We start from the raw sequence: 18,212 nt of genomic DNA on the forward strand, positions 1-18,212 counted from the left end.
TAGATTAAATACAATTACTGGAGGAGTATTTATTGCTATCAGAAGTGGTTTACCTTGTACTAGCATTGAAGTATATTGTTCCTGCGATATAGTATTGGTAGAGGGTATACTTGACAAACGGACTAAATTATTAATTGCTGAATAGTTCAAAGAAAACTTGAGTCTCATTTCAAATAGATACCCTAATCATACAATTATAGTCGGTGGTGACTCCAATCTACAGTCGATATGCTTCAAAAATAATACTTTTACAGCCGGCGGCAGGCATAAAACGTCATCTGAAATTGTACTGAATGCTTTCTCGGACAATTATTACTTGACCTCTTAGCAACAAATAATCCTGAACAAATAGGGAGTATCATGACGGCGACCACAAGGTAGTTTCTGCTAGGTTGAATACTGTAAGACCCATAGCCATAAAAAAGAAACACGAAGTGCATCTATTTAAAAAAAGTTGATAAAAATGCTCTTAACGCCTTTTTAAGGGAGTCTTCACTTCTTCCCTTCTGATCATATCATGTGAGCGCAGAAAAGATGTGGAATGATTTCAAAGAGATAGTATCGACGACAACTGATATATATATATATATATATATATATATATATATATATATATATATATATATATATATATATACATGATGATACTGATCCCCCTTGGTACACAAAACGGGTCAGGTCGTTGTTGCAGAAGCAACGAAAAAAGCATACGAAATTTAAAAGAACGCAAAATCCCCAAAACCTGGCAAAGTTCATAAGATAGCGCGTACTTCAATGCGAAGGCTTAAAATGATTTCCGAAACGAATTTCTCAGAATCTGGCAGAAAATCCAAGGAGATTCTGGTCATACATAAAGCATACCAGTGTCAAGAGGCAACCAATACCTTCACTGCACGGTAATAACGGTGAAGTCACTGATGACAGCGCCACTAAAGCAGAGTTAGTAAACAAGGCTTTCTGGAACTCCTTCACCAAAGAAGACGAAGTAAATATTCCTGAATTCCAATCAAGAACAACTGCCAAGATGAGAAGCATATAAATAGAGATCCTAGGTGTAGCAGAGCAGCTTCAATCGTTTAATAAGGCCTCCGGTCCAGGTTGCATAGCAGTAAGTTCCCTTCAGAGAATGCTGATACAATAGCTCTATATTGAGCAATTATATACACTCCTGGAAATTGAAATAAGAACACCGTGAATTCATTGTCCCAGGAAGGGGAAACTTTATTGACACATTCCTGGGGTCAGATACATCACATGATCACACTGACAGAACCACAGGCACATAGACACAGGCAACACAGCATGCACAATGTCGGCACTAGTACAGTGTATATCCACCTTTCGCAGCAATGCAGGCTGCTATTCTCCCATGGAGACGATCATAGAGATGCTGGATGTAGTCCTGTGGAACGGCTTGCCATGCCATTTCCACCTGGCGCCTCAGTTGGACCAGCGTTCGTGCTGGACGTGCAGACCGCGTGAGACGACGCTTCATCCAGTCCCAAACATGCTCAAAGGGGGACAGATCCGGAGATCTTGCTGGCCAGGGTAGTTGACTTACACCTTCTAGAGCACGTTGGGTGGCACGGGATACATGCGGACGTGCATTGTCCTGTTGGAACAGCAAGTTCCCTTGCCGGTCTATGAATGGTAGAACGATGGGTTCGATGACGGTTTGGATGTACCGTGCACTATTCAGTGTCCCCTCGACGATCACCAGAGGTGTACGGCCAGTGTAGGAGATCGCTCCCCACACCATGATGCCGGGTGTTGGCCCTGTGTGCCTCGGTCGTATGCAGTCCTGATTGTGGCGCTCACCTGCACGGCGCCAAACACGCATACGACCATCATTGGCACCAAGGCAGAAGCGACTCTCATTGTTGAAGACGACACGTCTCCATTCGTCCCTCCATTCACGCCTGTCGCGACACCACTGGAGGCGGGCTGCACGATGTTGGGGCGTGAGCGGAAGACGGCCTAACGGTGTGCGGGACCGTAGCCCAGCTGCATGGAGTCGGTTGCGAATGGTCCTCGCCGATACCCCAGGAGCAACAGTGTCCCTAATTTTCTGGGAAGTGGCGGTGCGGTCCCCTACGGCACTGCGTAGGATCCTACGGTCTTGGCGTGCATCCGTGCGTCGCTGCGGTCCGGTCCCAGGTCGACGGTCACGTGCACCTTCCGCCGACCACTGGCGACAACATCGATGTACTGTGGAGACCTCACGCCCCACGTGTTGAGCAATTCGGCGGTACGTCCACCCGGCCTCCCGCATGCCCACTATACGCCCTCGCTCAAAGTCCGTCAACTGCTCATACGGTTCACGTCCACGCTGTCGCGGCATGCTACCAGTGTTAAAAGACTGCGATGGAGTTCCGTATGCCACGGCAAACTGGCTGACACTGACGGCTGCGGTGCACAAATGCTGCGCAGCTAGCGCCATTCGACGGCCAACACCGCGGTTCCTGGTGTGTCCGCTGTGCCGTGCGTGTGATTATTGCTTGTACAGCCCTCTCGCAGTGTCCGGAGCAAGTATGGTGGGTCTGACACACCGGTGTCAATGTGTTCTTTTTTCCATTTCCAGGAGTGTACAACCTCTCGCTCACGGAAAGGTCCTCACCTACAGACTGGAAAATTGCTCAAGTCACACCAATACCCAAAAAGGTAAATGGGCGTAATTCGCTGAATTACAGGCCCATATCACTAACTACGATTTGCAGTAGGGTTATGGAATATATACTGTGTTCGAACATTATGAATTGCCTCGAAGAAAACGATTTATTGACACATAGTCAGCACGGATTCAGAATATATCGTTTTTGTGAAACACAACTAGCTCTTTGTACTCATGAAGTAATGAGTTCTATCGACAGGGAATGTGAAATTCACTCCATTTTTTTAGATTTCCAGAAGACTTTCGACGCCGTTCGTCACAAGCGTCTTCTAACCAAACTATGGACTATCGCTTCAGTTGTGCGACTTGATTCGTGATTTCCTGTCAGAAAGCTCACAGTTCGTTGTAATAGACGGAATGTCTTCGAGTAAAACAGAAGTAATATCCGGCGTTCTCCAAGGAAGTGTTATAGCCCTTCTATTGTTCCTGATCTATATTAACAATGCAGGAGACAATGTGAATAGCCATCTTAGATTGTTTGCAGATGATGTTGTCATTTACCTTCTTGTAAAGTCATCAGATGACCAAACTGAATTGCAAAATGATTTAGATGCGATATCTGTATGGTGCGAAAAGTGGCAGTTGACCCTGAATAAAGAAAAGTGTGAGTTATTCACATGAGTATTAAAAGAAATCCGTTAAATTTCGATTACACGATAAGTCAATCAAACCTGAGGGCTGTAAATTCAACTAAATACTTTAGGATTACATTAACAAATAACCTAGAGCCGAGCTCACTCCGAACTATGCGTTTCCTTGAAACTGGCTGTCTATCTCTGTTTGGTTTCCCTCCGTTGTTGCGGTTATGCAGTGGTTCTTCCTCCAATATGTGGCAGCAGCGATATGTATCGATATTGCACTGTGTACCATCTTTAGTCTTGTGCATATAGTTTCCGGCTAGGGGGTCTGCAGGAGTCGGTTGGTTGGTGCGGACCAGGGAGGATATCTCCGTGCGGTGCATTGGGCTGGGTCCGCTGGCAGTCCCTGCGCAGTGTCGGAGCGTGTGTGGAGCTGTCCGATCGCTACGAGCTTCGTGGCTCGCCGACCCAGGACGTCAAAATTGAATGGCGTCTTAAGTAACCAAGCCATATCAGTTCAAGCTGTGTCGTTCGTTTCAGTGGTTCTATGTTGGAGAGCCTTTCGTGCAGCAACACCGAGTGCTTGTAGTGATGAAATCGAGCAGCCGTGCGGTAAAATTAACTATATACATTCATACAATTCAAGTGCACCAGCTGAACTTTCTGCCTTGTGGCCATTAGTGTTCTGGTTACCTGCCATGGCCACTGACGTTAATTCAGGAAGTGTTCTTTTGGGGTGAAGTTAACTAGATTACCTTATTTCAAATTCAAGTGTACCAGCGGAATTTTCTGCCTCGTGACCGTTAGTGTTCCGGTTACCTGCCCTGGCCACTAACGTAATTTCAGGTAGCGTACTTTACTCACCTGTTGTCATTGTCCTACATGGTGTGCAGTTTTGACAGCTTAATATATATTTCATTGTTGATACTCATGTCCGTAACAGTTTGGTCTTTGAGTTTTATGTACCGATTGATGGCTAGCAAGTCTTTTGGTCCGTCCGTGACTGTCTCTTGGTTGGGTTACCGACGGATGAAGTGTAGTTAGGCCCCCCACATGTCTCACCAAAGTGAACGTTAATGTTTTGAGGACACCTCCCCCCCTCCCCTTTCCCTAGTGGAGGAGTCTGAGTGTCCTTTTCATGGGTGTTTAATGGTCTGTTGGTAATCTATTATAACTATTGCTTTCAAAGGAAAATTTTTTAATGTCTTTTATGTAAATCAATTTATGTAAATCAATTGTGGGCCTTCATCTGCTTAAAACCTTATTCTTAAATTTAGTTATTGTTGTTGCGTAGCTTTTTCCTTTAGTGTGCGTTCGGACATTGAAAACTTAAAGGTTAAGGTATTTTTTAATTTCTTGGAAAATCAACTGTGAGCCTTCAGGCGCTGAAAGCCTCGTTCTCTAACTTTCCCCTTAAGCGAAAGCATTGTGACATCCTGCCTTAAAAGTTTACGGTAATATATTTTAAAATTTTGAAATTTAATTGTGGCCTTCCGCCGTTTGTATTGCACCTTGTATATGTTTGTTTTATCCGCTTTTGCCTTGAGGTTTTCCTCCTCGCTGTGAATATATATATCTTTGCAGTTTTAACTGATTGTCTTCAGTCACTTAAAATTTATCTTGTTGCTGTTTAAGATTTCTTTTTTGGAGGCCATGAAAGAATTGGATTTTGAAACTCGTAGTTGTAGTGCCGTTTTCGTTTAAAGGTGTTATTAAATTACAATAAATTACAATTTTAGAGTGAAACTGACCGACACCATATTTGGCCCTTTCCACAATCGTTATCACCTGTTCTGCCCAGCGGGCGTCTCAAACCTAATTTGGAATAATCACATAGATAGTGTTGTGGGTAGAGCAAACCAAAGACTGCCATTAATTGGCAGAACACTTAAAAGGTGCAAGAGGTCTACTAAAGAGATTGCTTACACCACGCTTGTTCGCCCTATTCTGGAGTACTGCTGTGCGGTGCGGGATCCGTATGAGGTGAGACTGGCGGATGACATCGAAAAAGTTCAAAGAAGGGCAGCTCGTTTTGTATTATCGCCAAACAGTGGACATAGTGCCGCAGGCATGATACGGGAATTGGACTGGCAATCATTAAAACAAAGGCGTTTTTCGTTGTGACGGGATCTTCTCGGGTCTGCAGCGGTAGCGTTCTCGCTTCCCACTCCCGGGTTCCCGAGTTCGATTCCCGGTGGGGTCAGAGATTTTCTCTGCCTCGTGATGACTGGGTGTTGTGTGATGTCCTTAGGTAGGTTAGGTTTAAGTAGTTCTAAGTTCTAGGGGACTGATGACCATTGAGGTTTAGGTTAGGTTAGGTTAGCAGAAGAAAAGCAGACTGTAAGCGACTACACTGTATATGCCGAGGCTCAACTGCATATAAAAGCAACACAAACAGATAAAACATGAACACACACAGGGAACTAGACACATGGCGTCAATGAGAAAAAGAGGGAGGGAATTTGACTAAACAAAAGTATTATGAATGAAATACACACAATGCTGGTGTAATACTCTACAATATTTATCATTTGTTTCATGAATCAGTTTTTGAGTGTTATGCCATCATCAGGTACAAGGATAAGTATGTGATGCACTGAAAGTTTTTGTTGGATCGAAAACTTCAAGCTAGTGCATGTACAGAGTATCTAAATTTTCAGAGTTTTAAAATGTTAATATTTGAATTACGAACAAAACAAAGTAAGTGGGATTATTTAAGTGAAAATGCGACGTAAGGTATTTTGACTAAAATAAAATGTTTGCCACATTAAATAATGAAGAAGAGCAAATTATAACATCTCTACATAGAAGAAACAATTGAATAAATCCTAAATTACAAACAGGTAATATACAATAGCGATGTTAAGCACGTGAGTGAAGTAGCTGTGATCGTGTAAAGGAAATTTTTTTAACACAAAGAGAGTAATTCTAGCAACGGAAATAAATGAAACGGGGCCTGTGAGTTATGGGGGAAATTTACAACATTGCTTGTCTGTGATTTGAGTAGTATCTGCAGGTAGACGTGGCGAGTAAGGATACTGTGTCTGATCATCCAGTACTAAGTTTAGGTTGATGGGTACATGTTTGTTAATTTACATTAGTTCAATATTGTTCATAGTGTATGTTTCATTCATAATGTCTCGTGAGACAGTCTTGTGGTGTCGTCTTTCAACAGAGCAACACTCGTCAACACATGGCACGTGTCTCCATAGACTGTCTGCGTGATGTTCGGTGCCTTTATGGCCTGTCCCCAGTGGAACATGAGTGGCGCCATCACTCAGCCCCAGCGCTAGTGTCTAGGATACGGAGGACCACTTACAAGACTTGTAGGCCAGCTTGTCTTAACAGAGGATGCAAAGGCTTTACAGCAGCCTCCCCAAACGAAGTGAGCTTACAGCCAGAGCAGAGTGGATCGCAATGTCATGCTGAGAAATGGGCCCATGCTGCCAGTTCCTCGTTAATTTGACTCGTTACTGTGATAACTGAAATGGTATCACATATCCTCTCAACTCCTGAGGCTTCATTTCTTTTGCTCCACCCCTTGTGGTTGCTTCACTGTTTTTGTCACCCAATATAAGTAATGATAATACAGAGAGGAAATAATCACCTTGACTTATAACTCAAATATCAATTGGCAAATATCAATCGCCAGACATCCATAGTCAATCCAGCAGTCAGATTTTGCATAGTTCAGCATAAAATATTCTAAGACAGATTATCTCAAGAACATAAACGACACTAAATGATTTTACAATTGCAACTGGTTATTTTGTGAGCCTCATATAATTCGTTGCGCGTTTGGCGTAGCTCGGATTACGCACTCTTCCATTAAGTGACTAAATTAAGCTTCGACGAGTAATGCAACCGTTCTGTTTCATCTTCACTAATACTTGTAGTAATCCAACTTCATTAGTTCCAAACCGGTGAAAAATAATAAAAAATGTAATAACGGTTGTGTGCCTCTAGCGATCTCTTCCACATGGAAATTACACTTCATTGAACGCATCCAGTATCTCTCATTATCCCGTCTCCTTCCCCACAGCTATAATTATGTGATTATTACACCTTCCCTACCTCCGGGCAGACGGATTTTAAACAGTGACTGTTGCCTCTTGTTAATTGCTGATAGTTCACTCGAAGTATAATTGATCTTTTCGTCTGCTAATGCGCATTACGCTATATAGTATCAGCTGCCCAAATTAGCCGCGGGTGTTAGACATCTATAAATTTTTGTAGGCATCATATCTCTGTTCACATCACTTAAAAAAATTACTATTCTAATTATATTTAAAAAACGAATATCTTGTTGGTTTCGTTTATTCGAACAGCTGCTACTATATTAGGTCTTTGGAACTAGCAACACTGTAGTATAAAAGTTTGATGTACACGCTTCATAGACGGGAGATACCAAATAAGAAGTCGTTGGATGCATATGATAGATGCCGATGCCCTTTGGAAGTAAAAGAGCTAACAACGGAAATGTTGAAGAAAAAATACCGTTCAGTATCAACAACGAATACAATGTCTGTATGAAGGGATGAACTACTGATGAAAACCATAACACAAAAAATAATTGTACTTGTAGCTTATGGTCTCTTCATTTCTGTCTAGGGTTCTTCAGCCGACATTTATTTGACGATTTTTCTGACGTTTCGCTAGCAGCAGTGGCTGGATTTGTCAAAGCTTCACCCTCCATTGCAGGTAGCAATCTGGAATCGAGCTTGAGACTGTAGATTATATGTGTCCGTCACTCCAACGTCTGAGGGCTTTTTCCTGATCACTACCACTGTGCTTCTCAGACTTTCGCTCCAGCACTTGAATACATGATCCGTGTACCTTGAGGCTTTCTTCTTTGTTGTTCAAGCTGTTGTCACATTTGTGTATTTCTATGGCTTCTCTTGACACATCAACAACTTCCTTAGCAACGAATTTTATTATGTGGTCGCTCTCACAACGCTTGCACAACCACAGCCGATTTCTCCACCTGTCCCAATCTGCAATACCGTTTATATTTGGTGGTCCTGATGTCAATGGATCGTCCAGTCATTTCAACGAAGACATTTCCACACAGGGTATGTGGTGTATTACCGTCATCGCAAATGGGCCCTTTCGTCCTTTGCCGATCTCAGGCTCTCCTTGATTTCCCTGGTCGGCTTGTAAATTTCGTTTCGTCGTTTTTTGCGCAACATCGGGGCGATTCCGCCCATCATGCTGAGGATGTATGGCAAAAAGGCCTATCTCGACGTTTCTTTCTATGACGTGCCACTTTTATGACTGTTCACAATGGCATCCTGCTGTGCTGAGCATGATCATGAGCTTTTAATCTGCAAAAAGATGAGTTACGAGCTATCTAGGATGCTGACAAGAGTATATGAAGAATATTAGGAGGCCGTATTACTCTTCTTTGGGAAAAGTCTGATTGTCCGTTTATTGGATGCTACCTGCCAACCATTCTTAGATTCAGTCACGTACTCCATATGTTTCCACTCGTATTGGTAACCAGTAAATTATAAAACCTTAGAAGCACTTGATTAGAATTAACGACTGCTAACGTCACCGCCATATGCCCACAGTGACAACAACAACCAGACAGCTGACTGTTTGCCGGAGGGTGCCGTCGCTGGCAGGGACTCACCTTACGCACCAGCTCGCCCACCATGCCGTCCCAGCCGCCCTTCACGTCGGGGTTCTCCGCGCCGTACTTCCCGTCCTTGACGATGCGCAGCTCGTCTGAAACATAGGCCCAGCAGGTCATCAACCTCGAACTCAAGACACCTACTGTAATATCGGAGGAGCTTCCCATAAAGTGATAACAAACTCACATTTTTACACGAAGTGAATAAGCGACACATTTCCAACCACCACGAAGGAAGGTTACAAGATCCGAGAAAATGTTGACGTACGTCAAAGGACAGTTATTAACTGTACTGTGCAAAGGGTAGCTGAACGAAGATGGCGATGTATTCACTTATATGCTCCATAGCAAAAAAAGGCCCTCAACAGATAAAAACAAATTGATGTTTACGAAATGTTTGTCATCCTTTTGCTGTAATATAACTCTGAAAGTGGCCACTCCAAGCAGTGGGCAAAGTGTGTATGCATTCTTATGCAGAAGTAAGGAAGAGGCAATTCTTTTCGGTTAAAAAGAATGAGAGGCATTTCTTTACTGGTAAGGTCTGTTTAGCTCTTTTCTAGCATATTAATAGGCAGATTTTGGAGCATCAGCGTTGTGCAGAACAATGGACGTGCCCGGTAAATGCAATATTCAAGTAGGAACTGGAACTGGGAATGGAGTTTTAACAAAGTAGTAATCTCTAGAGGTGATCATGTTGTTCGCGATAAAGCTCGGCCCCATTCCTCAAATGCAAGTGAGAAACTGAAATCCTGGAATTTAGAGCACCTACCTTAGAACAGTGATGTCATTTCGGATGCGTATGTGTTCAGATTCCAGATGGATATGTGGGAGGGACGATTATTTGAGAGTGATGTCAAGGAATATAACAACACATTCTTGGTTGATGAATGAACAGAAGGCATACTGGGTGTTTTTCTTAACTTGAGGCCACTAAATATCTCGAAACTGATACATCGTACTAGTAAAAATATTCTAGGTGAAAAGCTGATATTAGTAAGGGCGGGGGGGGGGGGGGGGGTAACTGTGCTACATTTGGTCACCTCCTAACATCCCTCCTCCTCCTGTGTGGGAGAGGTCAACTTTGTGTTTTCAAATCGGAGCAGTCCTATTTTTACTGCATACTCGGATTCTACCCCAAAAAATACGTACGGTTCACTCAACCCATTGATTTCGAGTCTTGGTAGATGGCACTGTCATTGACAAATATCAGGTGTGACTGTTTTTGGAATTAAGAACCGAAGCATTTGATTCTACATTTCATTTACGCTGTAAATGTAAGCCTCTGTGTTCTCGCGGTTGATATTTAGGTTCGAAATTCACTTTAGTCTTGCAAATTTGATTGTACAGTACAATATGATTAGCCGTTTCAATGTCCGATTTGAAACTACGCCTAGCGTGATTCTGGAGCAGCGATGTTGATGTAATGGTTTTCTGTTTCCAGCGGAATGCTTGATATTGTCGAGTTCCTTGCTTCTTACCATTGGGGTGCTCGCTTCCAGTCATCATGCATTTCACTTTTACCTTATTACAATGTCTGCCCCCCGGTAGCTGAGTGGTCAGCGCGATAGAATGTCAATCCTAAGGGCCCCGGCTCGATTCCCGGCTGGATTGCAGATTTTCTCAGCTTGGGGACTTGGTGCTTGTCCTCATCATTTCATCCCCATCGATGCGCAAGTCGCCGAAGTGACGGCAAATTGGAAGACTTGCATTCGGCGAACGGTCTACTTGACGGAAGGCCCTAGTCACGCAATATTTTTTTACCTTATTACAATGTTTGTGGTTTGCATTCTGCCGTTAACCACATAGCAGCCAGTGCGGGATTTACAGCGGATGGATGGAAATACGTAATGAAATCAGCCACTCTCAAGGTGGGATTAAGCATTCCAGTGGTTCTGACACCGACCACACTCAACTCTGGAGCTAGCAGAAAGTAGTTTATTTGATTATTTATTTCGTATTTATAGTTTACAAGTAGTTTATTTTCCAGAATTGTCAATTTTTATACATTTTTTGTATTGTAAAATAGCATTTGCAACACTTAAGTAACGTTTGAACATCAGTACTAACCATCAGAACGCAAAGGTTCACATTTAGACTGCAAATGAACAGAAGAATAGAATGCGTCGGGTCTTAATTGCAGAAATAGGTACACTTGACATTTGTAGATTACGGTGCCGAACGGGAAACAATGATTTGAGTAAACAGTACGTCTTTTTGGCGTAGATCCGAATGCGAAATAAAAATTGAATGTTCCCATTTGAAAATATAAAGGTGACTCCGCCCAAAGAGGAGGGGTGTTTAAGAGATGGCCAGTTATATCACAAGCAGATCCCCTGTACTAATAGTAACATTTCACCTAGAACATTTTTTGTCTGTGAGATATTTAGTTGCCTCAAGTGAAAACAAATTCTCTGTATATTTACCATATTTAAAAAATGAGGGTGATAGTATTGATAGAAGGCATGACTTCAGTATTTGTTATGTAAATATAATATTCACATTAACAAAGGTTTTTCCCGCTTGTTGGGAAACACCTCTAAATGCTATTAAGGCAGAAAAATGTCGAACAATTTTTATTTAAAGGGAGAATATTTATACCGATACGAACAGTAATAACATAACTCCAGTTGTTAAGTATTGTGACGTTTGCCAAATTATTTATGATCTATATATATTTGGGACACCATTCGCCACATTCGTCAAACGAACTGAAGGCAATGTGGGTCATTCGTCCATCAACAGACTTTGCAGGTTCCCAATGGATTGGCGTGTTTGCACCTTTTAAAAATGACGTCTCCAAGATATATTCTAATAGAAATAATATAAAGAAGTAAATAACTCCATTCCTGCGATATCCTCGCATTTGAGACACTCAGAAATGAGGGCATTATGTGGGGAAGGCCGAACTCTCTCGTCAGGGTCAACATGATGAAGTCAAAATACTTCACGTCCTCCCTCATCCTTCTCCGATAATATCCCGTGCCGATTCTTCATAGATCATGATGCTCACCTGATAATAACTCACTTTTTGTGGAAATTATCATGTTATAGTAAGTCTGGGTTACAGTAAGGTCTGCCAGTAAAAAATCATCCTCCCCCTACTGGTATCGCCGGGCGCTGTGGGTGAGTGGTTCTAGACGCTTCAGTCCGGAACCGTGCTGCTGCTACGGTGTAACATTCGAATCATTCCTCGGGCACGGATGTGTGTGATGTGCTTAGGTTAGTAAGGTTTAAGTAGTTCTAAGTTCCAGTGGAGTGATGACCTCAGATGTTAAGTCCCGTAGTGCTTAGAGCCATTTGAATCTACTGGTGTCAGTTATTCTATGTACTGCATACCTAAAGACTTCTGCGGCAGTGAAATGTCAGGTATGGCATATATTTCTGAACGTAGTGTACATGACATGGGATGCAATTGTCGGGTAATCTACCGAAATCACGGGTGCCTGAAGCATTAGCATGATCTGAAGCCATTTGTGTGAGCTCGTTCCTTTTTGTCAACAGAATTACACTCATGTTCAGAAAAAAAAATAACACTTTGAACGACTGGATATAGGACTTTCATATTCACAGGTCACATACGTTATTATATTCAGCAGAAATGATTGGCATTTCAGTCACATTGGTTCAGCACTTGTCGTGTTGTCCAGTAGACAGAGGGTCCGCCATGGGCCCTGACAACTTGTTCCGTACCTGATGGCGTCAACGCGTATAAGGCGCGAATGGCGCCCTGTGGTATAACCATCCACGTTGTATTCACCAGGTTCCAAAGTTAATCATTGGTGGTTAGCACTGGGTCACAGCGCTGCCCACGTCGTTTCACCATATCCCACACATTTTCAATTGGCGACACGTCTGGTGATCTGGCGGGCCAGTGTAAAAAGCTGACATCCTGTGACACCAAGAAAGCATGTGTTCGTGCAGCAACAATGTGATATACCGAGCGAGGTGGCGCAGTGGTTAGACACTGGACTCGCATTCGAAAGGACGACGGTTCAATCCTGCGTCGGGCCATCCTGATTTAGGTTTTCCGTGATTTCCCTAAATCACTCTAGGCAAATGCCGGGATGGTTCCTCTGAAAGGGCACGGCCGACTTCCTTCCCCATCCTTCCCTAATCCGATGAGACCGATGACCACGCTGTCTGGTCTCCTTCCCCAAACCAACCAACCAACCAACCAACAATGTGATAGTACATTGTCTTGCTGAAAAATGGGTTCTGGGCCGTTATTCAGAAAAGGGAAGGATACGGGTAGCAGAATGCCATTCACTGGTCACAGTGCCCTGAACAAGCACCAGATGTGATTTGTGGTTGTACCCAATAGCACCGCGCCACACCATAAAGCAATGAGTTGGCTTTGTATGTCTTGTGCAAATGCAGTCACTGTGATGACACTCCCACTGTCCACTATGAGCCAAAATGCAGCCATCCTTTTCAAACAAGCAGAACCTGGATTTGTCCGAAAACACTACTTGATGCCATTCCTGTCCCCAGTGACGTCGTTCCGTGCACCATGTTTCTGCACATTCGTCAAAGGTTGGCATGTAACCCATGCCGTAATAAACTGCAATGGGCTGTGACCCCTGATCGTGCACGATGTATTCCACTATTCCACTGTTCTGCCAGATCCGAGGAGGACGCAGATCTGTCCTGCAATGCCATTCGGATGAGATGTCGATCTTCTCGGAGGATGGGCTGGCTGGTGCGACCTGACCCATCTCGTCATGTTCTAGGCCTTTCATGAGCCATTCGGCAGACACTGTTTACACTGTCGAAAGGCATCGTCCCACGCGAGCAACAATTTCTGATGAATGCAACACATTTTCTCACGTGGCAACAATGCGCCGTCTTTCAAACTCGTCCCAGGTTCGATTCCCGGCGGGGTCAAGGTTTGTCCCCTGCCTCGAGATGTTTGTGTTGTCCTCATCATTTCATCATCATTCATGAAAGAGGCGAAATTGGACTGAACAATGGTTGGGACTTTGTATGGGCGCTGATAACCGAGCAGTTGAGCACCCCACATACCAAATATCATCATCGTCATCATATTTCAAACTCACTGATTTGACGGTACGGTTCATGCATACGTCTGCGAGGCATCCTGCACGTCTTGGCAAGTCACACTGGCCGATTACCTTCGGTTTCTACCGAAAATTAGAGCCCCAGGCACGTTTTACCTGTGGTTGGTGTAGCACCGCAATACCGATTTGACCTAGAACCCGCAGGCCGACATGGTTCAAATGCTAATTTCTGCAGGACATACTAATGAACACGTTCTGAGAATATGAACATACTATCTCTAGTCGTTCAATGTGTTCTGTCTGTTTCTGAACATGAGTGTATACACACACTGCCTCTTTCCACGCTATGTTTTACACGATATCTAAATGGCACCAACAACTGCTTCTGTCGCTACAATAGCTTTCTACAGCCGTGACATCACTCTTCTATCTGTTCAGTTTCATGCCTATTTGAGGTGCAACTGTAAACCAACTCTAGCCGATCATACGTCAATTCGGTACCACAATGAGCTCGACGATACATTTTAGCCATTAGTGGAAGTACATACAATAAGAAACAACTTCGTACTTCAGACGAGTGCTCCCGTGTTTGAGTTTCCCTATCACTACTGAATGACTGCGACAGTTTCCTCAATGAAGTTAGTTTCCTTAACGGGGGTAGGACGTGAAACGTGCCGACTTGGAGCTGGACAGGCACCACAGAACATTTTAACTTCCACTGTCTATACTTTTATAAACAAATTCATAAAAATTTGTCAGCATCACCAGGAAGGATTCAGGATTCACATTCGTAGTGGTGGACGTTCAAAAAGTTACAAAATAAAATATTTTATATGTGAAATTTCATCATTTTCTTCACTTACTGTTGGCTGCAGTAGTTGCTATAGGTACACTTTTCTTCATAACCAAGAGAAAGTCTTCCATGAATTTTCCACTGCTTATTAAACACACTCTTTAATTCAAATTTGTAGAATTTTCCAAAATCTATTAAAAATTGAGATAATTAACTATAATATTGAAATTGTTCTAAAGATGAAGATCAAAATATGACAGCTCATTCATTTTTTTATAAATGAAATAGATTCTAGAGTTTCATACACCTGTAAGTATGGTTTGTATGCTGAGAAAAATTCATCGAAGAAGAAAAGTGTAGCTATAGCAAAAAAATGCAGCCAATAGTGAGAAAAAGATGAAATTTCACATTTAAAAAAACTATTTTGTTATGTTTTTCGAACTTCCACTGCTATGAGTATGAATCCTGAATCCTTCCTGGTCATGGTCACAAAGTTTTATGAATTCATTTGTAAAAGTGTAAACAGTGGAACTCAAAATGTCCTGTGGTGCCTCTCCTGCTCTCAAGTCGTCACGTTTCACGTCCTACCCCCGTTAACCCTGTTTTTCTAGTCACACTTGCAAATACCGACGTGACGATACCTACACTATCGCAAATGCAAGTCGCACAGTCGCTTGACAAATAAGTAGTTTTTGCACTGACGCTGTCTCTACACAATATATCAATTATAACTCGGCTAAGGTGTTGACAGATGTAATCATTTAAGAGCACGAGACGACTAAGAGTAAGTGGATGTTTGGCTCAAGCTTTTATCCCAAAAATACGATTTACATTTTTTTTACGTGTAATTTTTATCACGGAAAAGTTGACAGACTACCACAGGCAGACAAATTTGCAGTTACAGTCATCACTTTTCTCGGCACTTATGCTTTTGTTATACAAGTTAACAACTCTTTTAATCGGTCGGATAGGAGACACTGTGTGGCATTCTTTTTCGAACGAAACTCAGTGGTGCCCTCTTAGCCTCCACCTAGGTCGGTGGGTGCTGATTGTAATGTGTTCATACCTAAGCTAAAGACGACGACCTAGATCGAGTATTGTGATCAAGTAGCATTCTTTTCGCCATGGTATCGAGACTGATCTCTACCACTTTCTCCATCACAGTAGCTGATATATTTGCTTTCAAGCGCAAAAAACACAAGTCTAAATGAGTTGCGAACACTTATTAACCGTTAGACCATCAGCTGATACAACACTTCACTTTACGGCTTCCAGCCGATTTTTTGTGCCATACACCACAACGTTAGCAGTATCACATTTGCTGAGTAAGTTATAAAACGCCCACTTGAACGCTAACGTATTCCTCTAACACAAGAGACTGACATTGAAGGCAGAAGAAAAGGAAAGATAAAGTTTAAGTTATAGCTGCCATTCTACAAGTACATATAGAGAGTACAAGCGATTGTAAATTGAGTGGAGAGTAATTACTGCCAGATACATAATGCGAGAAAGCTTTATGTTATGCACTTATAATGAAACTCTCGTCTTGACCACAAAATATTTATTTTGTTTCTTCTTTGCGCGTTTGCTATTTCACCACTGTAAGAGGAACAGAACACCATTGATACAAAGTAGCGGGTCCAACTTAATCTTATTAAGCATAAGTGCTAGTTGACTTATGCTTATCAAGAATAAGTTGTTAAGTTGTACACGACATTTAGTGTCAGCAGTGTTCTATTTCTTTGACAACGACAAAATGCTAAAATGCAGAAGGAAGAAACAAAATCCTCCCCCCATGAACCATGGACCTTGCCGTTGGTGGGGAGGCTTGCGTGCCTCAGCGATACAGATGGCCGTACCGTAGGTACAACCACAACGGAGGGGTATCTGTTGAGAGGCCAGACAAACGTGTGGTTCCTGAAGAGGGGCAGCAGCCTTTTCAGTAGTTGCAGGGGCAACAGTCTGGATGATTGACTGGTCTGGCCTTGCAACATTAACCAAAACGGCCTTGCTGTGCTGGTACTGCGAACGGCTGAAAGCAAGGGGAAACTACAGCCGTAATTTTTCCTGAGGACATGCAGCTTTACTGTATGATTAAATGATGATGGCATCCTCTTGGGTAAAATATTCCGGAGGTAAAATAGTCCCCCATTCGGATCTCCGGGCGGGGACTACTCACGAGGATGTCGTTATCAGGAGAAAGAAAACTGGCATTCTACGGATCGGAGCGTGGAATGTCAGATCCCTTAATCGGGCAGGTAGGTTAGAAAATTTAAAAAGGGAAATGGATAGGTTAAAGTTAGATATAGTGGGAATTAGTGAGGTTCGGTGGCAGGAGGAACAAGACTTCTGGTCAGGTGACTACAGGGTTATAAACACAAAATCAGATAGGGGTAATGCAGGAGTAGGTTTAATAATGAATAGGAAAATAGGAATGCGGGTAAGCTACTACAAACAGCATAGTGAACGCATTATTGTGGCCAAGATAGATACGAAGCCCACATCTACTACAGTAGTACAAGTTTATATGCCAACTAGCTCTGCAGATGATGAAGAAATTGAAGAAATGTACGATGAAATAAAAGAAATTATTCAGATAGTGAAGGGAGACGAAAATTTAATAGTAATGGGTGACTGGAATTCGAGTGTAGGAAAAGGGAGAGAAGGAAACATAGTAGGTGAATATGGATTGGGGCTAAGAAATGAAAGAGGAAGCCGCCTAGTAGAATTTTGCACAGAGCACAACTTAATCATAGCTAACACTTGGTTTAAGAATCATGAAAGAAGGTTGTATACGTGGAAGAACCCTGGAGATACTAAAAGGTATCAGATATATTATATAATGGTAAGACAGAGATTTAGGAACCAGGTTTTAAGTTGTAAGACATTTCCAGGGGCAGATGTGGACTCTGACCACAATCTATTGGTTATGACCTGTAGATTAAAACTGAAGAAACTGCAAAAATGTGAGAAATTAAGGAGATGGGACCTGGATAAACTGAAAGAACCAGAGGTTGTACAGAGTTTCAGAGAGAGCATAAGGGAACAATTGACAGGAATAGGGGAAAGAAATACAGTAGAAGAAGAATGGGTAGCTCTGAGGGATGTAGTAGTGAAGGCAGCAGAGGATAAAGTAGGTACAAAGACGAGGGCTGCTAGAAATCCTTGGGTAACAGAAGAAATATTGAATTTAATTGATGAAAGGAGAAAATATAAAAATGCAGTAAATGAAGCAGGCAAAAAGGAATACAAACGTCTCAAAAATGAGATCGACAGGAAGTGCAAAATGGCTAAACAGGGATGGCTAGAGGACAAATGTAAGGATGTAGAAGCTTATCTCACTAGGGGTAAGATAGATACTGCCTACAGGAAAATTAAAGAGACCTTTGGAGAGAAGAGAACCACGTGTATGAATATCAAGAGCTCATATGGCAGCCCAGTTCTAAGCAAAGAAGGGAAGGCAGAAAGGTGGAAGGAGTATATAGAAGGCTTATACAAGGGCGATGTACTTGAGGAC

At 42.6% G+C, this 18,212-nt stretch overlaps 1 protein-coding gene across 2 annotated transcripts in view; it reads right to left on the reverse strand.

The window, feature by feature from the left end:
* Positions 1-18,212, reverse strand: part of LOC126267159 (glutamate receptor 1-like) — a 1,368,697-nt gene that overhangs the window by 191,654 nt on the left and 1,158,831 nt on the right. For both annotated transcript variants that reach the window (XM_049972106.1, XM_049972105.1), the window contains exon 12: positions 8,885-8,979. In XM_049972106.1, coding sequence (XP_049828063.1) covers positions 8,885-8,979 — 95 coding nt within the window. The remainder of the gene's footprint in view (positions 1-8,884; positions 8,980-18,212) is intronic.

The sequence above is a fragment of the Schistocerca gregaria genome, chromosome 4 (assembly GCF_023897955.1).
Source record: "Schistocerca gregaria isolate iqSchGreg1 chromosome 4, iqSchGreg1.2, whole genome shotgun sequence".
NCBI lineage: Eukaryota > Metazoa > Arthropoda > Insecta > Orthoptera > Acrididae > Schistocerca > Schistocerca gregaria.